Source organism: Neopsephotus bourkii, unplaced genomic scaffold (genome assembly GCF_033783945.1).
Source record: "Neopsephotus bourkii isolate Nb327-2 ecotype Australia unplaced genomic scaffold, CSIRO-AGI_Nbou_v1 NB_1820, whole genome shotgun sequence".
In the NCBI taxonomy this organism is placed as follows: domain Eukaryota; kingdom Metazoa; phylum Chordata; class Aves; order Psittaciformes; family Psittacidae; genus Neopsephotus; species Neopsephotus bourkii.
This window is the reverse complement of record NW_026902293.1, coordinates 786,864-812,268: the sequence shown is the minus strand read 5'-3', so window position 1 is coordinate 812,268 and position 25,405 is coordinate 786,864. Positions and strand designations below refer to the sequence as shown.

Here is a 25,405-nt window from a genome sequence, read left to right as displayed (position 1 = left end):
CTCTGCTGGACCTGGCAACTTTACTCAGAAGTGTTAAAACATATGTTGGGTTGCACGTTTTTATTTATGTGCTTGACATAATCAGATTTTTAAACTTTATTAATTTAGCAGAGAGCTGCTTAACTGTTTTCTGCATGCAGACATAACCAGTTATGTGAAATAGATCGGTGTTGATCCTTCTAAAGAAGACTTAGGAGGTTTCTCCAGAAATGTTGTCTATGGACATGTTAGGAAGAGCAAACCAAATCACTTGAAGATGTATTTCAGTGGTGATAGAATGGTACGAAAGCTGTTATCTATGTAGCTTTTAATTTCTTATTTTCTTTTAAGCTATGTGGCTACTTCCAAGGGAAGCAGAATGCTTTACCACTTCATTTTCTTCCTGCACACCCTCACATTTTGAAAGAAGGCGTGCAAGTTTGACTGAAACAGTGGTTTGTTTTTTTTCTTGAACCCTGCATGCAACATTAGAAAATAGAGTAACGGTCTAATAACACAGTTTTTGTTCCCTGAACTGTTATCTGCTTAGTATAGTCTTAAGGCTGAAACAGTTCTGATAGGTGGATAGATAGTTACTCAATGTTTTTGAACTTTGTTAGAAACATTACTTGGTCTCCTAGAATTCAGAGGAATATTCTTTACTATTTGAAAGTAATGAGCTTATATCATGACACTGCCTAAGAAACTAGTATTAAAAGCAGTACTGAGTTCTTGCATACTCTAGTTGCATTCAGGTTCATCCATGTAAACAGAGTTCTACCACTTCCCCTGCCTCGCCCCCCCTCCCCCCAAGAATTCTTTGGCACATGGGGTACAGATATAAAAATAACTTCGGGAGGGTGATAATAAGTAATGCTGTTGTAATATCCTGCGTATGTGCCATGAAACAGGCATGTCTCTGTTTAGTTGTACAGTTTCACTTGTAATCTATTAGCTTACAGGTAACTTTGAAAACATGTTATTCAAAAGAACATTATTTATGTTTTCAGGCTAATTGATTTTGAGCTAAATGTTAGTTTGGTTTGAGCTCTAAATAGTCAGGAAGTCTTTTTTTCTCTCAGTATCATATTTATGATGTTTTCACAAGGGGATTTGTTGTATACACAGGGGACATTAAAAAGGGGCTGTGGCTCATCTGACAGTGAATACCTGATTGAATCCTTAGATGGCATTGGGTTATTTTTACTTTTATGTAACAATTCCTTTGGGCATATCTCTGACATATAACAAATACAACAAATATTTTGTCAAATGGCAAATCCTGACACGAGAATGCCCTTCTGTCACATGGTTTCTAAAAAATATATATTAATTTGCTGCTCTGGGAAATGCTGTTTACTTTTACTTTTCTAGGAGTTGGTTCACAAGCTTCTGGTTTGCTTAAATTGTGTAAATCGCCACAGGTTAGCCTCCTAGATGCAGAGCTGTCAGTGCTGATCATCAGTAGTGTAAGAAGCAATCTCAGTTGTGATGATCCATCACGCACACACCCCCCTCCCCGAAATCTGTTAACTTATGAATTCTGTTTTGTGTTTGAAAGTGTTTTGTTTTATTTTGTAGAAGGATTATATAGTTTTACTCTTCAAACTGATGTGTGTTTCTAGATATGCTCTCACTTCTGGAATTCTTGCCAGTAGATTGAAGGAAGGATGACTTGGGAAGAAAATAGGGTTTGTGAACTGAAAGTAAAATGCTTGTCTATGTTCTCAGGACATACATTAGAACACAGTGGGGACATTCAGTTACCTTTCCAGCTTCATACTTTCTGTGTATTTTTTTGTACATCTTAGGGTAAGCCAGCCTCTTTGTTCGGTTCTTAATATAATTGAGGAAGCAGTAATTGGAGGTAGTCTGAAAAAAATCACTTGCAGATTTCAGCACTATCTGGACGCTGTCCCAGTTGTTTTATTGGTTGATTTTGACTTGGGAAGTGAGATTTCATGTAGCAGATGACACCAAAGTTTAGAAAGCAAGACAACAAACGCCATCTTTGTTATGAAGTGATAGAAATTTGTAGTAGATTTTGATTTCTTTGGACTTGCATATATGAGTAAGTTTCTGTATTCATTGTTCGTAAGCTGGTAGGTTAAATACCAGCGATTTGAAGGACAATGGAATTTTGCCATGGTGCTTGAGACAAGGCCTGAACTTTTAACAAAAGAGAGGGTCTTCAAAGCTTTCAGGTTTTATCAGTAATAATTCTGAAACATTTGGTAAAACGTTCTGTTTTGTGGTTTATTTCAGGAAGTGTTCTTGGGATATAAATTTTTTTTGATATGCATATGTGCTGCTAACCATGTGGTCAGCAGCAAATGCATTCTGAAGTATACTGATGTGTTAGGTTTTTAACACTGCTTTTTCACGGTATTTGTATAACCTGTTTCTCCTTGCATGGTTTTCTTGTATGTACCACAGCAGAGGAGAGTTAGGTACATACAGTCCTAGTTAGCAGTATGCTCCACCAGCAAAAAAGGTTTTCTGTCATGGAGGATAGGTAGATACTAAAAACCCAACACACAGATATGCTCAGGAGAATATATCCCATGTAGTATGTTATTGACAAGGTATCAAGCTGAAGAATTTGTGTGAATTTTGTTTTACTTTCTCATTTCAATGTTTGGGTAGTAGGCGCTTTGTGGGGGACTTTTCTTAAAGTTGATAAACTTAGTTACTCTTCCTACTAGTTAAAACCTTGGAATTGAATGTAATAGGCATTGGTGATAGTGCATTTTCACTAAGGTACGGTGCTTGCTATAGGTAGGTCTCTATTTTAACTCTGCCTTGTTGGATGTAATTTATTATCCTTTTAGTAAAATGGCTTTATGTCATCCAGTTCTTTAACAGAAAAGCTTCCACGTTAGTTTTCATATTCAAAGTTTTCAGGGTGTATTTAGAGTTTTGTGGACACTCTGCACTGCTTCTCATCGTGTTGCATCTGGTTTATTAATCAGTGGAAGAGTTCAGTTAATTATCTGCCCTGCTGTTTTCCTCATGCATCTCTTGCAACTGTTGCACCTGCGCTTCTGCTGACTGATCCTGCAATAGATTGTCTTGTTATGAGCTTCTGCCTGTTTCATCAATAGTTTTCTCCTTAATGGACCTTGTTTGCCAGCTCCTTCTCTCAGATTAATACAAGCATTATTATTCATGTATGTGTGCACTGAATATTTTATATTAGCAACATTTAATTTTATAAAATTTTTTGTAACTGCAGCTTTCACCTGCCTGTTTTGAAGATAGTTTTCAGTAAACAATCCACAATTTTTTCTCATTTTTTTAAATTTAAAATAAAATTTTGTTATTTTTATAAAGTTTTAATGTGTACAACTTTTTTAGCTATCCAAATTTAACACTTTCCATGTTAGTATTTTCGAAATGTCTCACTGTAAAATTTCATAAAGCTACCACAGTAATAATCTGAAGTGATTTGCATTTTGATGGATTTTTTTATATTTTTTATTTTACTTTTCCCCAGGAAATGTATGAGGTTGCCAAGAAACTTTGCTCCTTTTGTGAAGGTCTTGTACATGATGAACATCTTCAGCACCAAGGCTGGGCTGCCATAATGGCCAACTTGGAAGATTGTACATACTCTTACCAAAAACTACTTTTCAAGTTTGAAAATGTATATTCAAGCTATTTGCAGTCCATAGATGATATCAAGTTGAAACTTACACAGTAGGTTTGCCATTAAATTCAGTCTCAATATCCAAAGTTACTGTATTTTAAACTAATTGTGTATTATATGTCTGGTCTGATTAATCAAGCATGTATTTATTTGATTATGTGTCATGGAGAATATTGTTTCTATTCTATGCTAGTCACTTTTTTAACTGACATTTTTTCCTTGTACTTGTCAGAAACCTGCATTAAATTATGTGGAAGATATGCTCATTAATGAACAGCTGTTTAAGAGCTGGAGTGCCTCCAAGTGTGCAGCAGAAACAGCTAGATGATTAAACATTAATCAACTTGTTAAAATGCATATTTGCACTTTTCAGTTAATTGGTTTTTAATACACTTGAGCAGATATTAAGAATTATGATCTGTGGTGAAAGTATGGAGTCATAACACAACTTTGGGTGTATATGTATAACTTTGGTAGTGTGTGTATGTATATATGTCTGTATGTATACTTGTGTCCTGCAGACTGGATGTTACTTCAAGGAAGATCTTTGACATTTTTCTGGACATTATAGTTTGGTATTATGGTATTTATAGGAGTGCTTTGCCTAATAGAATGTAAGTGGATGTTGGATACTTAAATAAAACAGAAATATGGTTGTGGGTTTTTTTGTTTTTTTTTAATAAGAAATTGAACTTTGTAGTTTTACCAGTATATAGAAACTATTGAAACTCTGCAAAAGTAGTTGGCCGGAGGGCACTCAGACATTGCCAGTAAGCATTGGTATTTATGCAGGCTGGAAACCTAAAGTCCCTGTTGTGTGGTTAAAAAAAAGAAAAGGGAGAATGTCTCAGTTAATCAGACTGTTTACATTGTAAATATAAGTTAACTTGAAAATTTGGAATAGTTCATTTTCAGCAGTGAAAGGGAACAAAAATTGTAGCTTCTTTAGCTGTTGATATGTTGATACTGAACACATATATATGTGTGGGGGGGTGGTGCTGTTAGTTTTTGTCACACTGGCTGCTAGGTACTGATTTCTTTTTTGTTTGTTTTGTTTGTTTGTTCTTGTCACCCTTCTAAAAAAAAGCTTGGGTTCTGCTGTTTCTATAATGGCCAAGATACCACTGCTGGAGTGCCTAACAAGACATAGTTACAGAGAGTGTTTAGGAAGACTGGATTCTTCAGCTGAGCATGGAGGGGCTGAAAGTGAAGAAACTGACGATGGGAAATCTCCTGAATTGGTGCTTGATTCTGAGATATCTAAAGTGAACAATAAATCAATGTTAGCCTCGTTTTGCAAGTCAGTTGAACATACAGCTTTGGAAGGCACAGATCCTGAAAATGTAAAAGATGATAAGGAATCTGGTCAAAATGCTACTGTCCAGGACAATGAAACATCAGTAGAATTGAAAGATGATGATCAGCCTTCTTTCAATGTGTCTTTATTAGACTGGATAAATGTTCAAGATAGACCTAATGATGTTGAATCACTGGTCAGAAAATGTTTTGATTCTATGAGCAGGGTAAGTTAACAGTTTTTTAAAAATCAAACTATATTGCATTGAATGTTGCTGTTCCAGCTTCTTGTAACTCGTTGTTTCTCAGCTAGCTTTCTGAATGGAGACAGAACAGAGACTAGGGATGGATGTGAGTGCGCAAAGTATTTTCAGAGTTCTTGACTGTTAAGAATTTGACCTTTAGGAAAATGTATTAATTTCACAGTGAGTGCATGTTATCTTGTTTGTTTCTCAAATAGCCATTCCTGTTGGAAAGCCAGTAGCTTCTTGCAGCATCCAAGCAAAGTGGCTTGACATCGCTTCTTTTGTCTTTTTCATAGAAATTATCCTTTCAGTGAAAGCAAAGGTTTTTCTGTGCCAAAGTGAACACTTTTTGTGTTAAGAATACTGAAGCCTTTATTAAAATGTAGGACAAATTAGTGTGGTTAATTGTGACAAGTTTTCATACCTGCATACTTTATTAGCTGATACCAATGTACTCAAAGGTGTCCAGCATGCCTGTATGTATTTCTGCTGCTGGTAGAATAAAACATTGCGCACTTTCTGTGCTTTCCAAATGATTATTATAACCAGTGAGCGTTATAACCTTTTAAAATCTTTTCTGCCTAGAGACTTTCTTCCTTTGCTTTCACTATAGCTTATGTTTCTTACATTGTCAAACCTTATGTGCATATGTATAATTTTATACTATTACAAATCAATATACCCTGAACAAGGAAAACAATTTCTGTTGTCTTTGACACTTTATTTTTTCTGCAAGGTAGGACTGTAACACTCAGTTATGTCTAATGCCCATCTGTTTTAGGGAACATTGATTTGGTCAGTCTTGTACACTGATTTTTTTCAATTCTGTCTTAAAATTTGGAGAATTGGGTTTAATATCAGGGGCCGCTTAAGATCTAGAGCTGTCTAAATTTTAGTACAGCAGAGGCTAAGATTAGACTTGACAAGTGTTTTTCTGTAGTGAAAATGGTACTCAATTTTCGTGGGAAAATCTTCCCAATTGCTGAAGTCCTGAGACAATCCTCTTTCCTGTTCAGTTATACCACAAGGTGCTTTCTGCTAGTTCAAAATAAGAATAAACAAAGACCAGTAGTTCAGTTGTGTGAGGAAAAAATTTACTTTCTACGTAATATTAACAGGGCACAAATGTAATGTCTCTTAAAAATCAGTATTTTGAGGCAGACATTAAACGGTTCCTTCCAAATAAATTATAGTGATACTTAAAGGTGGCTTACACCAGTCTGGCAACTAAGTACCATGCAGCAACTTGCTCATTCTTTCACTCTCCAACCTGGTGGGATGGGGAGAAGAATCAAAAAATAAGGTAAAACCAGTGGGTTAAGATAAGAAGACCTTAATAATTGCAATAAAATATTATAATAATTGTAATCAGAAGGGAAACAACAAAAAGGGGAGAGAAAAAACCCTAAAAGAGCAGGGGATGCACAATACGGTTGCTCACATCCTGCTGGGCAATGCCCAACCTGTCCCCAGGCATCAGTTGGTGTCTCTCAACCAGCTTCACCCCAGTTTCCCTACTGGGCATAACGTTCTGTGATATGGAATACCCTTTTGGCTAGTTTGGGTTAGGTGCCCTGTCTATGTTCCCTCCCAGCTTGTTGTGCCCCTCCTCACTGGCAGAGCATGAGAGACTGAAAAGTCCTTGATCAGGGTAAGCATTACTTAGCAACAACTACAACACTGGTGTGTTATCAGCATTTTTCTCAGACTAAATAAAGCTGCAGCACTGCACCAGATACTAGGAAGAAAATTAACTCTGTCCCAGCCAAAACCAGGAAAAGATACAAAAAGGAAAAGAGAAAATAAAACGTTCTTTAGTTAAATACTTCCTTTACCTTTTTTGATCAGCTTGTAGTCTTTCTGGCACATATCACATGTTGTAGAGCTATCTTGTAACTGCGCTTTCCTGTTCTTGTCTTAGAAAACTTGTCAGAAGTTCTTTGTTACAACTGTTATGATTGTTCTGTAATTTGAGTTTTGTAGGGAAAAAATGATTGCTTCTGCAAAAATGAAGTTTCTGTTTTCTTGGTATAAGCAGAAAATACTTTGGTCAGACTGTTCTGCCCATCATCAGAACAGCTGTGCTTGATCAATCTTGATCTGGTTTGGTTCACAAAAAACTTTGAAGTAATGTGATAGTTGGTAGTTTTCCTTAGGAAATGTTAATTTGCTCTGTTTTGATAGCTGCACAGACAAAAGATTGAATCATTACCTACCAGTTATTCAGAATTAACTTGAAAACAGAATTGACGTGTACCTGAAAAGGAAAAGAAAATAATATCTGCAACACAGTTGTTCTTTTAATATTTACTTGAGAACACACCTTAAAGCAAGTCAGAATAAAATGGCACTCATTTATTTTCTGTTGTTTTTCCTGCATTCTCCCCATGTCCTTTCCTTCTTGGAAATATGAACTATACAAATGGCTTGTGATTGCATTTCTTATTTGAAACTCTGAATTCAGGTAAGATTTTAATGAAGTTCAAAGCATCAGAGTGTATGAACTTTATACCTTTGATACTTCCAAGACTGCTTGTGTTACACAGGGTGCTGTTGAGTGGTTCTTCTAGCCTGTAGGTGTTTCTACAAAATGACAGTTCTAATTACAGAAACCTAGGCTGCCCTAAAAACAGTGGGTTAAGTAGCAGCTAAACAGATGTTTCAGTTAAGTGCTGTCGTAGCCACTCAAATAAAAGGCTCAAAAAGGAGGAGAGTTTTAAAGATTATAACAATATTATCTTACCAGTGAAAGCAGAGCTGAGTGCTACAGATGCAATTAGATCAAGTATGGGATAAAAAGAATGGATGAACAAAATAAAGGGTGGAATGAGAGGAATAGGTATTCTTAGTAAAAAGGAATAGGACACAATTATTTTATGAAAGTAAAAATAAAGCCACCATATCATTCTTGAGTATTTTGTCTTTTAAACTGTTCTGGATGCTGCAGTGGAGAAATTCAGACTGCCATGGGGAAGCAGTCCTGAATAGGATGGCCATGAAGATCATTCTATAAAGGCAATCTGGTTTAATCCTAGAGACTGTTACTGGTTCTTGAAGATGAACTGCTTGCTTGAGAAACACCAAGATTCAGAAGGCCATTCATAACATACTAAAAATTAGCCTTTGCTATTTTGTGACATTAATAATAGCATTAATTACTTATTTGGGGCCAGTTACTAGTTTTCGATACTTCTTTTGTCTTCTCTTTGTTTTGGAGGCTTTATTTGTTTGAAGAGAATGGAAATGCTATGCTTTGTGTTGCTCCTTACTTTGTAATACTTTTCCTCTCTCTATACCCCAGAGAGGCCTTTCCAGAAAGCAGAAGTGCTATATGTGAAAGCTTTTATACAGTTAAATAATAGATAGAATGAAAATACTGCTTATTTATGTTAATACTGAGTCATATAAGTGCTGCCTTTTTTTCTTTTTTTTTTTTTTTTTGTAAATTAATGTGTGCTCTGCAAGTAACTGACAGAAGAAGCCAGTGTTATCACTGCTAGTGTGACCTCACAGGATATTGTCCTTTTCAGTAGATCCTAATGTAATTGATGACATACATAATAACCATTTTGGGTAAATTTGTTCACATTCTCCTAACACCTTATGACTCTTAATGTGTTTCTAAATAATATATTCTAGGCTTAGACTGTCTTCTGCATAAACTGTTGTAATTACCTATGTTAATTCAAGAACTAAGGAAATAAAGACTCTAATTTACTTCACTGTTCTCCTAGTGAAACTTGAAGTGTCACCCTTAATATCTGTGGACATTGGTAGCCTCTTAACATTTCAGACATTAAGAGGTGAGACACTGGCACAGGTTGCCCAGTGAAGCTCTGGCTGCCCCATCCCTGGAAGTGTTCAAAGCCTGGCTGGCTGGGGCTTAGAGCACCCTGGTCTAGTAGAAGGTGCCCTTGCCGATGGCAGGGGGTGTGGAACCAGATGAACTGTAAGGTCCCTTCCAACCCAAACCATTGTGTAATTTCTTGATAAAGACCTGTGAAGGAATATGATTAAGTAATTTTTTTAAATGTGGTTTTATTAGGAAAAACATAAGCAAAAAGTTATTTAGAACTGATCCATTTGTCTAAGCAGTCAATAAAAACATTAATTCAGTAGGAAAAGGGTGATGGTCTTACAGCTTTTTCTCATCACCCTTCCTACTGCACTTCCCACTGAGTCGCATTCATCACTTGTTTTGATTTTAGGTGTATGGACTCTTTTCCAGGATAAACTGTGCCTGTTACCTTTAAACTGCCTCTTCCCCCAGCACCCTGCCTTGTACCCACAACTAATGTCCCTTCCCCTTGTAACCATCCTGATTTCTGTGACAGTTTGCTTGGAATACTTCAAAAAAGTTAATGCTGTGATGTAGAATGCTCTGACACATTAACTCAGAATTTGGAAACAGGTAACAGATGTAGGCACATGTTATTAAAAATGAATATTAAGGTGATAAAAATGCATTTAAATAGCTCGCATCACCTTTCAGCATGTCGACTGCTAATAAACATTTTTCTGTTTCCCCTTTTTTCCAGCTTGATCCAAGGATCATCCAACCCTTTCTGTCAGAATGTCGCCAAACTATTGCCAAACTAGATAATCAGAACATGAAGGCTATTAAAGGCCTCGAGGACAGGCTCTATGCATTAGACCAGATGATAGCAAGCTGCAGCAGACTGGTGAATGAACAAAAAGAACTTGCTCAGGTAATAAACATTTGTGTGTGCAACATTGGAAAATAGCAGATTTTTGATATGTGTATGCTGATGGCAATGAAACAGTTGCATGTCTTAATGCAAGATAGTTCTCAACGTAATAGAGTGGAGGTGCTCATAAAGGTGCTATAGTCACCTTTAAAATTTGACAATTTGACATTTAAATACGGGTAGTTTTTACTCCTTGTTGTGTTTTCAGCTCATAATTCCACCTACAATATTTAAATACTTTTTAAAAAATATCTAGCTAGCTGAAAATGCAAGATAGTGATGGACAGTACTGGAACTTTAAATTTAGGGCTTATATTTATGACACTTTTATCTATGTTAGAGAAAAAGTCATTGTACAAAATAAAAATGTCTTAAAATACCCTAGACTTAATGAATTAGGAGCATGCAGAGCTGTAGTTCTCCGCAACTTTGTCAAGTGCATATTAAGCTGTGTATTTTTATAGTTAGAATATTTCTGATGACATTCTCTTGGTTATATGAAATTTATTTCATTCCAGTTTGACCAGTAAGCATTTTCATAAAAGCACCAGTATAAATTTGCTGGCTTCTGAGATACATCAGTATATGGTGGTGTTTCTGGAGTAGGAAACATCTGGGGTTTTTTTGTTAATTTTTTTGTTTGTTTGCTTCTGTTGTTGTTTGGGGGTTTTCTGTGGGTGTTTTTGTGTTTGGGTTTTTTTTTAGAAATTAAGCTTCCTCTGGATGAGTAAGGAAAAAGAAATCGTACAGTTTTACTTTACATCAAACGTTCCAACAGAAAACTGTTTGTGTTCATAAGAATAAAGTGAAGGTATTTTATAGAACAAGGATAAGGAATATCTCAGTGTAAATCCATTGGGAGTATTTGTATTGGAAGCTGTAGGGAGGCTTCTTTTCCCCAGGCCAGAAAAAGCTGATGTTCTACCCAGAATTTGAGTTGACTTTCTACTCCAACCTCAATTTCATTATTAAATTTCAAACCAAACTGATTCCACAGAACAAGTAATTTGCTGCTAGAAGGCCTCATTGTTAATTTGCTTGTTCCTGAGCCTGCCTTAAGAGTTCTCTTGATTTTAGTCAGCCTTTCCAATTAACTGACCATCAAACAGCCTTTTCTATTAAAATTGCATCCTGAGTTACATAGCTTAAGAGTTCATCTCCCCCCCCTGCCCCCCGCCAGCGTTTCATGTAGAAAGCTGCTTTCTTAAATTAATGAAAACATTTTTTTGTCTGTGGGTGTTACATGAGTATATAAAGTCATGGTCAGTAGGTGATGGTATGTAGTAAGAGTATACCTCTAGAAATTTGGAGACTAATCTTTCAGTGTGATTCTGCCCAATAGTTTCTCATTTTTAATGTATTCTTGTGCTTTATTTCATTTATCATTTATCATTTTGTTATTTGTAGTGTAGCATTTCAAAACATTCTGTTACGTTCAAATGCTTTTCCATCAATTAGATTCATAGAAGTTACTTCTTAAGACTACTGGCAAGCACTGTTGTAGGGCCACTCTTCATAATCTTTGAGAAGTTGTGGAGGTCAGGGGATGTCCTAGGAGAATTGAAGAAGGCAAATGTCACAATCATCTACAAGAAGGGTCACCTGTATTTTCCTCAAAGGAGGATCCAGGCAATTACAGGTCCATCAGTCTTCAGTCCTTGGTAATGTGGGGTAAAACTGAATCACTGTGGGGACTATCACAAGTCAAATGAAGCGCATGATTGGGAGAAGCCAGCACAGATTCACCAGGGGCAAATGATGCTTGACAAAGCTGATCACCTTCTAAGGCAAAGCAGTCTGCTTAACTGGTACGGGCATTGTCTGCCTGGATGTCTCCAAGGCTTTCAGTACAGTTTCCCACAGCCTTCTCCTAGAGAAACTGACACATTATGGGCTAGACCGGCGGGGTCCCATAGGGATCAATATTGGGCCCAGTGCTGTTTAATATCTTCATAAATGATCTGGCAGATGGGATCAAGTGTACCCTGACCAAGTTTGCCAATGATACCAACCTGAATGGGGAAGTGAATACTTTGGAACGGGGGGAGCCACCCTGCAGAGTGACCTGGATAGACTGAAAGAGTGAGTTAACAAGAACCTAATGAAGTTCAAAAAGGACAAGTGTATGGTCTTGCACCTGGGTAAATAGAATCCAGTAGTGCAGCATGGGCTGGGATCTACCTGTGTGGGGAGCAGCTTTGTGGAAAGGGACCTGGACGTCCTGGTGGACAAGCAGCTCAATATGAGTGAACAGTGTGCAGCAGTGGCAAAGAGAGCGAACAGGATGCTGGTTTGCATCAACAAAAGCATCGCTAGCAGAGATAAAGATGTCACTATCCCACTCTGTTCAGCTCTTGTCAAGCCACACCGGGGATGCTGTGTTCAGTTTTGGTCCCTGCTGTACAAAAAAGTGGTGATCAAAGGACTGGGAAGCTTGCTGTGTAAGTAAAGGCCGAGAGAGCACTAACTAGGTCTGTTTAGCCTAGAGAAAAGAATGCTCAGGGGAGAACTTACCGCCATGTTTCAGTGCTTAAAAGCTGGTTATGAAGAAGGTGGAGACTCCCTTTTTACAAGGTGTCACATGGAAAAGATCAGGGATAGTGGGTGTAAGTTACTCCTGGGGAGATTTCAGTTGGACAGGGAAGGTGAATTCCCCAGTATTGGACGCTATCTGGAGCAGAGTGCTGGGCCATATAGTCTGGGTCATGCTTTGCCAAGAAAAGTTGGACCAGATAATATTTGATGTCCCTTCCAAACTGGTATTCTATGATTAATAACTGTATTAAACATACTTAAAAAAAAACTGTTTGGCAGATGGCATTCTTGATTCTTTCACTTAAAAGTTTTGGGGAAAGGACTTTGTCACTGTCATATTCTGTACTTTTATTTTCTTCCTCCTTGTTATATTAAAGAAAACCTTATATTTATAGGTTTATAGTGATCCAGGGTTGTCTCAGCTGCTTATTATATTGTTTGAACTTCAGTATAAAATGTTTTTAAATGTTTCTTTTATTGCTGCTTCTTTGATTTTGAAACAGTTCTTGGGAAAAATCCATTAAGGTATTATCATACCTGTTTTTCAGAACCCTTCTTAGTTTGACTGTGATGCTCATGTCATGAATCCTCTCATCTGATCAGGGCTGGAAAGGCAAGAACTTGTGAGAATAATTGATTATTTAGATCCTGGATTTCTCCACAATTTATTTGTGCTTTTTTAGTTTAAATTTTATTTTAAAAATCAGTCCATAGATACAGAAATGGCAAAAGATTCCCAAATTTATGAATAGCCTCTTGGAACTAATTTTACTCTTGGAGTAAAGCTGAAGGGCTTTTCTAGCTCACAGTCTTCAGTTAGTGTAACGGCAGGCTCTATGCCATGTGATTCTTTTAGAAAACGTACTGAGCTGCTATTTAAAAAGAATTATTTTCTTGATGTCTTTACTTTTGTTACAAAGTTGTATAGAATCTGGTTGTCCTAATGTTAATCTTGGATATGAAGATACTCTTGGCTAGTTCAAACCTATATGATCTCATGTCTATACTCCTTTCATTTTGGTGCTTATCAATTCCCTAATGAATACCACAGCATGTTTTTTTTCAGTGTCTTTATCATCCTTGGCTAGACGGCCTAAGTTCTTTTGATGTAGCTGTTCTCTTCGTAATAACGTAATTCCCAGCTTTACTAGTATCCATTCACTTGGCTTGGATAATACATGCAGTTAAAAAGTTTGCAGCTTCCTTTTGTTTCCCAAAGGATCCTCACTCATTCAGTACATCAGATGCTCCGAGTTCAGTAAACAATTGACTCTTTGGTATTCTCTTCAGTGTTCAGTATGCATCTTCCTTTTATTTCACTGTATTTAATATCCTTGTTTGATACTTTGATTTCTGTGCTGCTCTCACTAGGATATAAATATTTATTGCAGGCTTTGCAAATGATTTTTCCACATCTTGTAACAAGATTGTTTTACATTCAGTATCAAATCAGTGATGGTGATTTCATTTTACAGCAGTTTCATATATGGTATATATATGGTCCTTGTCAATTTCAGCTTCAGAAAGAAGCACTTAAAGCTATTTTCTGGTTTTGAATTCTTTACTAAGAAAACACAGGCTTAATAAGCAAGTTTGTAGAACTACAAGTGTAGTTACCACTGTGATGCTCAGGCAATGTGTCAAAGACATGATATGAATTTCTTGCCTAAAGGACCACCCTGTTTCCAGCAGTCAGTAGCCTGGCACAGCAGTTATACCAGCAGCCCCATCTTCACCATCACTTCTGTGTGTCTTTATATATGTCACTTCCTGTAAACAAGTCTTAGATGGCTGATTATGTAAGGCAGCCCATTTCCCTGTTTTACTTCTCACTGTTACAAACCACAACAGATAATTCTTAGCAATGCCCAACACCTGTGTGCAAATAAGATGTCTAGCTCTGATCTTGGCTTTTAAAAAGGATGTTTCATGTATGAATTTCTCTATACAAGAGGTGTAACATCAATTTATATTCAGTACTATTGTGGGCTAAAGAATATGTCTTGCATATGCCAGCAGTCAACAGGCTGGTTGTTGACAGAGATTAGAACGGTGGTTAATCCACTCCACCCTAGTAGCTGCTTTTCTGCGTCATTAACTTCTGTGATCTTTCACAGGGGTTGGTTAGTTGTGTATAGTTTTCACAGGGTTGTGTTGGTAACTGGGAGGCAACTGTCAGATAACATTTATTTGGACTGGATTATAGAACGAAAAGAAAGCAACTTTGACACTTGTCTGTGTAACATTATGTTACACTTCTCAATGATTACAGTAAGTTTATTGAAATGCTTGTGTTCTTATGGAGAAGGTGGATCACTTCTGTACTTTTTGAATGTCATAGAGCTTGTATAAAAAACGTATCTCTCTTACTCTAGGGATTTTTGGCTAATCAGAAGAGAGCTGAGAACTTGAAAGATCCTTCTGTGCTGCCTGATCTGTGTTTGAGTCATGCAAATCAGCTGATGATTATGTTAACTAATCACAGAAAACTGTTAGATATTAAACAGAAATGTACCACTGCCAAACAGGAGCTTGCAAATAATCTACAAGTCAGACTGAAGTAAGTTACAAATTTTCCACTTTATATTGCTTGCACATGCATCGAGATTGTTTAAAGAATGCGTTAAGAAAATCTTTGGTAATGCGTAGAGTTTTGCTTAATGGAAGAGAAAAAAGTTGGATAGCTTCAGTTTGTATATGCAGTTATTTGTAAATGTGAAACAGAATACTGTTTTAAGAGAAACATTTCTTAGAGTTTTAAATGGTATTCATATCAGTAGAACAATATCCAAGAACCTACAATCCCCTCTCCTCTCATGAACCTCAGAAGATGTTGGTATCTTCGCAGTATCACGCAGTGTCACGCAGTGTCACGCAGTGTCACGCAGTGTCACGCAGTGTCACGCAGTGTCACGCAGTGTCACGCAGTATCACGCAGTATCACGCAGTATCACGCAGTATCACAGTATGTTAGAGATTGGAAGGGACCTCTTATGTAGAATTTGATTGGCAATTATATTGATGTTTGCAAAGGATTATAATAAGCATAAGTGAAACACTCTTCAATAGCTTGTGATTACATCAAGGCAGAAAAACATGCTGATTTACTTGTAGTTTGTAAAAAAATAATTGTATTTAGTCACAGCCAGTAAAAATGGCAGTTTTTCTTGTAAGCCTCTTTGTAACACAGAAAGCAGTAAGTAGTCTGTATTGCTCAATGGGAAATACATTTTTTCACACTACTAGAGTTAATAATTGAGCCTTAGATAATCTGTCATATCAGGTACATAGGAAAAGTATACAGAGTTTAATATTTGGGGGGGGAAAATACCCTTTGTTTACTCTGGCAGCTAACAATTAGAAAATGTGACCCTGTTAGACTTGTATGCTGGATATCCATCAAGTAGATGCTTGGGGTTTTTTTTTGAAGAGACTTCAGTTTGTGTATGATGAGACAAGGTGCAGGAAAGAGTAAAGCAGAATCAGCAGTGCACTGGTGACAAAGATCCTGTTGTTTTTGTAAAATGAATTACTTCTAGGTAAAGCAAAATGTGAGTTTGTCTTTCTTTCTTGCCTATGCATCTGCTCTTAGCCCAGTGAAAGGATGACTTTTTTTCCTACTATTTTTAACTGTAGCAGGTATCTAGGGATAGTACGTAGAAAGAACCTCAGTTGCCATAAATATCACTTTCATTTCCTATATGTTGACTATTTGTGTAGTATACATTTAATTCATGAGTTTTTAGGGGAAGATACTTGCATCCCTTTGTAAGGAATAAGCTAGTAAGGTGTGAAGTGTGAATGCATAGAAGGTAGATCTGAAGAGAAGAATAAGGCATATAGGCACATACGTACATATATGATCAGGGGACTGGAGCACCTCCCATATGAAGACAGGCTGAGAAAGTTGGGGCTGTTCAGCCTGGAGAAGAGAAGGCTGCGTGGAGACCTCATAGCAGCCTTCCAGTATCTGAACGGGGCCTATAAGGATGCTGGGGAGGAACTCTTCGTTAGGGACTGTAGTGAAAGGACAAGAGGTAGCGGGTTAAAACTTAAACAGGGGAAGTTTAGATTGGATATAAGGAGGAGATTCATTACTGTTATGCTGGTGAGGCACTGGAATAGGTTGCCCAGGGAGGCTGTGAATGCTCCATCCCTGGCAGTGTTCAAGGCCAGGTTGGACAGAGCCTTGGGTGGCATGGTTTAGTGTGAGGTGTCCCTGCCCATGGCAGGGCAGTTGGAACTTGATGATCTTAAGGTCATTTCCAACCCTAATTATTCTATTATTATATATATATATATATATATTAAAAAAAATAGCCCACACCAACAAAAAACCAGCACACCAAATAACCCACAACCAAAATCCCCCAAACACACACGGGGTGGGGGGAACCCTCACCAAATGTTTTTTTGGTCAAACCAGAGGTTCTTCTAGCTAATTTTCACTAGCTGTTAGTAGTAGCAAATGATCATAATGGGAATCTAATAATGAGGTGAGAACATAACTGTACTAAATCTTCTTAGAGAATAATATCTGATCTAGAAGCAGCTCTTCTGGTTTTAATTTCTGATGGAGGTTTTCTTCCATAAGCTAGTCCAGCTTTTTGAATTCACAGACTCCTCTGTTTTTTTGCAAATTTTGCAAGTTCTGCAACTGTATGTTGTATGGAAAATGTGCATCCCTGTGTGTTTTGAAATGGCACTTGTTGGCTTCATATAATGCCTTTTTTATATTTTTTACTACTTATTACTATGAGGAAGTCAAAAGTACCCATCTTTTAGTTTCTCCATTAAGATATTTTTCAAGTTACTTAACATTGACTTATTTGCATTTATTGTTTTGATTCATTTCTGTCAACAAAAAGCTATTATTTTGATAACTTGTGGGATATGCCTTCACCTTATGCCTTCTGTGGTGGCAAAGTTACGGTAATGTTTCCCCTGAAACACATCAGTAATCACCTTTTCAGTAGTTACCCTGTGACTAAGTTACGTTAGTGGCTGTGCTTGACATCAGTATATTGGTTATATGAATAAGATAATTGAAGTTGTGATAACAAGGTGTGAGAATTTCCATGTTACAGGTGTTGTTATATGTAATGCATGAGTAGATGGTGTGAACTTCCCATTGTTCCAATATTGCTTCTTGAACAATATTGCTACCTTTAATGTGTCTTGCTAATGCTTTTCAGGAAGTACTATTAAGAGTTATAGACAAAAATTAGTCTCTTACTTGCTCAGGAATTTACATTATTATTCCTCCCAGGGTTTTGTATGCCAAGAGCATTACTTGTCAAAAAGAATACGTTAACTCAAATGGTGGTAAGTGTTCATTTTTTGAGCACTGATGGTGGATATCTTACTGTGAGAAATTAGCAGGGAACTGTGAGGTGGCTGCTGAATTCTGAGTTCTTGACAATTCTAGGTAGCCTGTTGTTGTCCCATGTAAATGATGTCATCATTCAGTTCATCGAGAAATGCCGCTAATCTTAGTGAAATTTGAATGCAGCAGAGATGACTAAGTTGTTATCTTCTAAAATGTGATCTACTTTTGTAGGTGGTGTTGTTTTGTAATGCTTCACGCTGACCAAGATGGAGAGAAACTGCAAGCATTGCTTCGTCTTGTAACAGAACTCCTAGAAAGGGTCAAGGTTGTAGAGGCTCTCAGTACTGTTCCTCAAATGTACTGCCTGGCTGTTGTTGAGGTTGTGAGAAGAAAAATGTTCATAAAACACTACAGGGAGGTAAGTAAGTAAAATCTCAGGACCAGGGCTTTGTGACAATGTATAAAGTAACAATTAACTAAATATTTTCCCTTCCGCAGTGGGCAGGTGCATTAATAAAAGATGGAAAACGCCTATATGAAGCTGAAAAGGCAAAAAGGGAATCTTTTGGTAAACTGTTCAGTAAGTACATCTTTTTTTTCCAGTGAAATCAGAATTGTGGTTAAGTATGACTTGTCTGTGTAGTAAAAATGCTTTTTTTTTCTGTCATAGCTTAAATACCTGTAATAATTATTTTTTTTACTTAAACACATCATGCAATGTGCCAGATGGTCCTATTATGGATGAAATATTTTTTATTAATTTTGCTATTAATCAGATTAATGAACTGTTCTGTATAGATTATCCAAAATACTGGGAAACTTCTAATTAGTTTAATGCTTGTCAGTGGTAAAATTTCTAATTATTACGTTCAAATGCAGTTTGTGTTTGAACTTTCTCTGCGAGCTTTACTGTTCTTTTAAGTAATACTTTTAAAACTGTTACTGAATATTTGTGTATTGCTGTGGCTTACTCTATACTACTTCAAAAAAAAAAGCAAGAAAAGACCCACATCTGAATATTTTGATCAGAAGTCTTACAAATGTTAAATAAATAAATAAAAGTTGCTGGTAAAAAATCTGATTAACTTCTCTATTTTTCTGCAAAGTCCGCAATTTATGATCTGAGTGGACAGCTAAAATAAGATAATTGAGCAAAAGGTTTTCAAAATTTTGGAAAAGAGATTAGCAAGATTACAATGAAAATTTGAATAAGGAGTTGAGGCTTTTGCAGGGGCGAGCTTAAGCAAAAAGATGCTTCAGTGAAATGAGAAGTTCTACCTGGATGGTGGGTTTCACATGAAGTTCTGTGGTCACTTGCAATTTTTGGTTGTCAAGAAATCGCATAGTTAGTAATGCCTTCAAATTTGGTTCAGATATTAGACTGCAGCAGCTTAATCATTTTCTCTTGCATTGCTTGTATGTAGCATTTCTGTTCTTTAAATAACTGTTTTCTTTACCCAGGGAAGTCTTTTCTAAGGAATCGTTTGTTTAGAGGACTTGACTCCTGGCCTCCATCCTTTTGTGTATGTAGTCAATATATTTTGTTTTGGTTGTTTGTTTTTCTTATAAACAGTATTTTCATAAATTAAAAAGTGAATCTTGCTTCATTCCAGCTGTATGCCTGTAACATTGCTCTGACAGAGATGAACAAGCTGGGAGCTAGTGTTCCTTTCTATTTCAAGTGGCTTATGTTAACATTGGTTCACAACTTGCAGTGTGGTGGGAGAGGAAATGTCAACTTCATACTGCTTTTTAACAAGGAGGCTGCGGTATTGAGCAAAAAATGGCTGTTAATGATCAGTAAAATGAAACCAAAAGGAATAATTTGATCATCTAATTTTCTCTTCTGAATTTTAAAGCCATAAAATTAAGCGGATGTTAAAAGCAAGTAAAAGGTTTTTATATTTTTCTTATAATCACCAGATTAGTGGAAAAGCATTTTGATCTCTTTATTGGCTGATAATATGAAGGGGTGAAAAAGTATAGTTGTAATCAAGCATTGCCTGTTAACTTCAATTTCCTACATTGTAGCTAATTTAAGTAAGATAACTGTCCCTGATTCTTACGTTGCCATCTCACTTGCATTGTTTAACAATATCAGCTTCTTGTTTGCACCTTTTTTCTTAAAAAAATAAAATAAAATTTGGAAAAGAAAGTGTTACTCATTTCAGTGTTTCGAATACTGATCTGAATTAATGCTTGACTGTTTCATAGCACAACAAATAAAGTTTCAGTGCTATCTCTTATTCCTTAACTTTTAAGCACACCCTTAATGTTATTATGAAGTGTGGTAGTAAGAAGGAAGTTGGACTACATGATGGTTGTAGTCCCTTCCAGCTGAAATACTCTGTCCGTAGAATAGAGTTAGTGACTATAAATGTAACTGATTGTGTTTTTAGGGGGGTGCGGCCAGATATGGTTCCTTCAAAAAAAGTGAGAAATCTTTTGAGAGATACATATTGGTTAACTGCCAAATTTTCTGTGTTATTAATGAAGCTATTTTTAATCCTTCCTTGGTCATCTTGATATTGCTTACTTAACAACATGTATATTATTTCTTTTTCATACAGACACGAAAACCTCGCAGATTTGACAGTGAGCTTCCAGATATCTCATTAAGTGACTTGCAGTTTTTGCAGTCTTTTTGTCCTTCAGAAGTACAGCCATTACTCAGGTAAAGCACCTTTTTAAACTTTGTGTGGTACAGAAATAACTTCCCCACCTAATAACACCCCCTTTGTTTCTTTCCTTCTTCTCTGCCCCCCAAGTTAATTATTCATGAGGAAAAGACAGGGATAATTTTTGAACCGAAACCATTTTTAAGCAATGGTCTTCACTGACTTAATGCAGTTACATATTATCTATATGCTTCATGTATTCAAGCTCAGGTAATTTTGACACATGCGTTCTGTACTGAGATGTTAAAAGATTTTGGACGTTCCTCTCTGTCTCATAGCTAAAACAAAAATGAAAAAATTGTCAGATCAGAATCAGATTTTTTATTTCATTTTATTTTTTTTTTCCTCCCTCCTGTTTACTCTTTGTTAAGTGGTATTCTGGAGCAAATAAATGTCTTTAGTTCAGACATCTCCTGTATTCACTTATTGCTTTGTCTCTGACAGGCTGATTTTTATGAAAACTGTAATCTCTTAAGTGCCTCTGCTGTCTGTGGAAGTCCCATCATTTTGAGCAGAAGCTCTATTTCCAGGTTTCTTAAGTCCCAACAATGAGGCGGATGTACAAATGTAGATAGGAAAGCTGCTGTTTTGTCTCTCAGCAGCCTGACAGAATTAGTTTATTACCTAGAACTTGGAGATGTCTTTCTGGATAAGTTGTCTGTTAAGAGTGAGCTTTCAAACCTGTCAAACATCTCTAAACCTGTAGCAGTCAGATGGAGAAATGCCAGCCAAGGTAATGGCCAAGAAATGGGCAGTAGCAAGTTCTCCTTAAGGCTCTCTTAGGAGGAGATTCTGCTACCATTCTGACCTTAATCAAATGCTGCATGTATCCATCATCCTTCTTCTAGATAGAAATTTGCTGAGATTCCTTCCTTTTTTTTTAGTGCCAACACCATAATCCCACAAAGGATAAGATAAATCTAAAAGAAGGATGCTCTGCTGTCATCTGTGAGGTTCACTAGCACTGTCAGCCTGATACTTGTTAATTGGTGCGCAGTACAGGAGCTGAGTTCACTGCATTTTTCACCTGTAATTTTTACTGGTGTTCTTTTGATTCAGAATTCTTGGCCATCCTTATGGTATTGCAGCTGGAATAAGTATACAATAAGTATAGTGAGTTTAGTTAGCTTGACAGTGGATTTGATCATGGTACAGCTGATGTACCATTTTAATTTTTCTTGTTATGCTCTGAGGCTTGCTCCTTAATGATTGTGCAGGAAAAAGGTGAAAGCTATGCCTGACATTTGGGTTTGTGAGAATTTTCATACTTTCCTGAGAAGTTTAGACTGAGTTCAGGAGGAAATTTGGCTTGCTATTTTCAGACTTAGCCAAACTGGTTCAGTTGATCTGAATTGTAGTGATACAGCTTTCCACTTGATGGCAGTAGAGGTAGGATTATGTCTCGTTCCTCCTCGTTTCTGAGCTCAGGAGTACATTGGTGGAAATATTAGTGTTAGTAGTAGACTTGCAATTTGGGTGAGCAAAACTGTCTCGCATCATAGTAGACACAGGCTCAGAAGAAACTTTAGAGCAGTACAGTTTTGGTGTTTTTATTTAACATCTAAAGAGCAAGCCATAGGCAAGCTGAGACCCAGCACAGTCCATGTCTATCAGCATCGAAACACTAAGCTGAATAATTAAAATGATGCTTCTGTTTACTTATAGTGCTGCAGTTTTCTGAAATTATATGTTTGAGTGATTATCGAAATCTTAATTCTACAAAAATATGCTAGTACCACTTGGCCTGTATGTTGAATAGAGAATGCAAAATACATTAAAATATAATCTAGTTTTATTATATTGTTAGTCTAAATGAACTCCTGATTCATGATTTCAGTGGAGCCATTGCTGAACAAATTAAAAATCCTGGATATATGAACTCTCAAGAAAAATTAAATAAATGTTGTGTTTCCAAAGGTTTAAAAAACTTGCAGTTGAAAGCTCATCTTGCAACACTTGCAATATGATCACAACACATTAATCAGTCTTTTAATTTACGATACCTATCATTAAGATAAAATAGTTGAGAATTAATAGCTACTTCAGGGGAAGAGCTGGATTGGAGGGAATCCAAAGGGAGAGAAGAATAGAGTCATTTGCAAACATAAGTGCTTCAATTACAGATCTAATCACTATCAGTTCTCTTCTGTTACTGTAACTCTAGGTACTACTGGTAAATGTTTTCCTCAGAAGGAAAGACTGACATATTAGCTTCCTATTACTGTGTTTATCATTAGCTACTCTTTAAAAGCTTTCAAGTTCTTAATTTAAAACACACATACCAGGTAGTCTTAGTGGATTTTCCTTGTAAAATAGATGAAATGAAGAAAGTACAAATCTTATACAGAGGGAAGCTTAATCTTGTTGGAATATACACATAATAGTTTAATATGTTTGAATATTAGATCAACAATGTGGGGAAAAAATTTAATCTTACTCTGTTTTTAAGGGTTCCCATACTTTGTGACTTTGAACCTCTTCACCAGCATGTACGTGCTCTACACAACCTGGTAAAGGCAGCACAGAGTTTGGATGAAATGTCACAAACTATTACAGACCTGCTGAATGAACAAAAGGTATTTTTGTTTTTCTTTACCAAGAAAAGAGAATATTCTATGAAAAAGAGTAGAATAATTTTGCAATATTATTTTATTAACCGCTTAAGAAAGAAACTTTGTTTTTGCAGATGTAAAGATTAGTTGGTCTCATAACAGCATAGTAGTTTCCTTTCTAATCACACACTGAGAATTTGTAGCTCTTCAAGTGAGTCTGTCTAGAGAATAGTCAAAAGATATTGAATATTTTCTAAACATTCAACAGATGCTTCTATTCCACGGAAATTGTTGAAGTAGAATTATTCTGTTCATACGTAGTTTGCATTGCTTCTTAAATCCTGTTGACACAAGCAGTTAAGGAGAAATTAGGGCCTTGGTTGGTTGTCCACATTAACCTGAATATTGATGTGTCACCTACTCGTTTGTTGCAGTCCTGCTTTTGGGGGAAGGGAAGAAATATATTGCTGTCTTTTTCTTTGAATATAGAAGGAACAGATGGCAAAAAGATGTCTTAGTTTCACTCTGTCTGTCAAGCAGATTCTTTCCCCTAGAACAGGAGTTTCTGCTAAACACTTTTGATTACTTCTGTGCATTCAGCCTCTAACTTTGTAATACACCAAGCCAGGGTCCTTTTAGCTTCTGACTGTATCCTGTCCCAGTAAAACGCCGGGTGAGTTTAGCAATGATTAGGTTTTTCTGTGAAGTTGACTGCTTCAAATTCGGTTTCTTTACCAGTTTTGCTATTTAAAAAAAAAAAAAAGGTGTGATTTTGTTGGATTCATTTGATCTTTGGTGCAAGTGTTTGTAAGCACATTGCTGAGTAGAAGCATCTTCTATAACTACCAAGGTTATGGGCATGTTCAGCTTTTAATTGGCGAATTCATCCTCTAGGACTTGAACACGAGATTTAATGGAAGTCTTGAATTTATGTGAAATATGAGTTCTAGGCTGCTCTTTGTTCTGTAATGTAGAAAAGGTGTGTCATGTAATATTTTAGCTCTTTCTTCTTTATGATGATTGTTTTCATATGAACAGCCATTAAGAAGAGTGTTAGGGCCTGTTTTAGCCAATGGAATGGGCAAGGAATGATCTAAATTTTGTGAAATCTGGAAGTTTTTTTGAACATGCTTTTCCAACAGGGCATGTTCTGAAATATAGAAGTTCACATCCAACTTAAAGCATCCCAACATTTATGTCGTAGGAAACCAGGGCAGTCACAGGTGTTCTAATGAATTAATTTTTCACTAGGGTTTGCAGTGTTAGAAGAGTGTGAAATAAATCAAAGGAGTAGGTTTTAATTCAAAATAGACATAATAACAGTAGAAGAATAAGCAGGAAAGGTGCATTACTTGTTCAGGTATTACCAGTTTGCCCTTTTTTGGTTCAGGCTTACTTATGTGAGAAATTTTTATCAGTATCTGGCTGCACAAAAGACATGCTTGCCAAATCAGGAGAGTCTGTTTGTCTCTTTTGCTGTGCTTTGACCAGTTTGGATTCTTGGCTGACACAGAAATGTTAAGTGCTTAGACAGCTTTGTATAATTGTCTCTTTCCTTAGAGTAAATTGCATTGCACAGTCAGAGCCATGCCATTCATGATGTCATCTTGAAATTGACCATTTCTGTGTGTAATTTCAGTGATTCATTTGAACAATTTTTTGGAATTGAAGCAAATACATCTGTCAGATTTTTCCTTCTCAGTGACAGTACTCTTACTACTTGATGGAGGAATGCTAGGTCTTTTTCTGTGTTGCTTTGTTCCACAGAGGAGCTAGAATTTTTAAATTGTACTACTCTTGCCCATGTTCTTTTCTTGTGTAGAATTATTGCAATAATTTGAAGATGTCCTTTTCTTATCTTAGCATTGCTGGATATTTACAGAATATTATTAGAAGTATGAATAAACATTTGATAATAGTCCTGAAGATGACTGTAGCTTCATGCATCTACACATTCAGTTGATGTATTGTGAGATACCAAACCAGCTTGGTGCAGAGTTGTCAGTGACTGTGCAGGTGTCGTTGTTTATAAGCAGAATGTTGGCCTTGTATTCCCCGAGGGAGATATGTTTGATCCCAGCCTCAATTTCCATACAGGTAGCAGCAGAAGCCTGTTTTATTTTTAAGTTGGACTGGGATAGTTACCCTGGCTTGCTGGTAGTGCAGCAGTTTAGCTCTGGATCGGGTGGGAGTTCATCCTACTGTATTGGCCACTGCAGCTGGTCTTTTGCTAGTTGCTTTAGGCTGGAGAGAAAAGTTGTGGCTGCAGACAAGTGAGTAAAGAGCAAGTCAGAGAGGAGATCCAACCCCTTGCTGGGGATGTTAGTAGCATTCCTTTTTAAGTATCCTTCTAACTCTTACTGTTTCAGCTTTCAAGTTCCTGGAACGTTGATGATGGCAGACACCAGCTTCTCAGGGATAGGCAGCAGTGCA

General features: G+C 36.7%; 1 protein-coding gene across 6 annotated transcripts in view; it reads left to right on the top strand.

Moving 5' to 3' along the window:
- Window positions 1-25,405, top strand: part of RB1CC1 (RB1 inducible coiled-coil 1) — a 71,894-nt gene that overhangs the window by 24,975 nt on the left and 21,514 nt on the right. For all 6 annotated transcript variants that reach the window (XM_061342933.1, XM_061342929.1, XM_061342930.1 and 3 more), the window contains 9 exons: window positions 3,476-3,678; window positions 4,716-5,151; window positions 9,708-9,878; window positions 14,789-14,973; window positions 17,974-18,160; window positions 18,241-18,322; window positions 19,204-19,265; window positions 20,313-20,416; window positions 22,870-22,996. In XM_061342933.1, coding sequence (XP_061198917.1) covers window positions 3,476-3,678; window positions 4,716-5,151; window positions 9,708-9,878; window positions 14,789-14,973; window positions 17,974-18,160; window positions 18,241-18,322; window positions 19,204-19,265; window positions 20,313-20,416; window positions 22,870-22,996 — 1,557 coding nt within the window. The remainder of the gene's footprint in view (window positions 1-3,475; window positions 3,679-4,715; window positions 5,152-9,707; window positions 9,879-14,788; window positions 14,974-17,973; window positions 18,161-18,240; window positions 18,323-19,203; window positions 19,266-20,312; window positions 20,417-22,869; window positions 22,997-25,405) is intronic.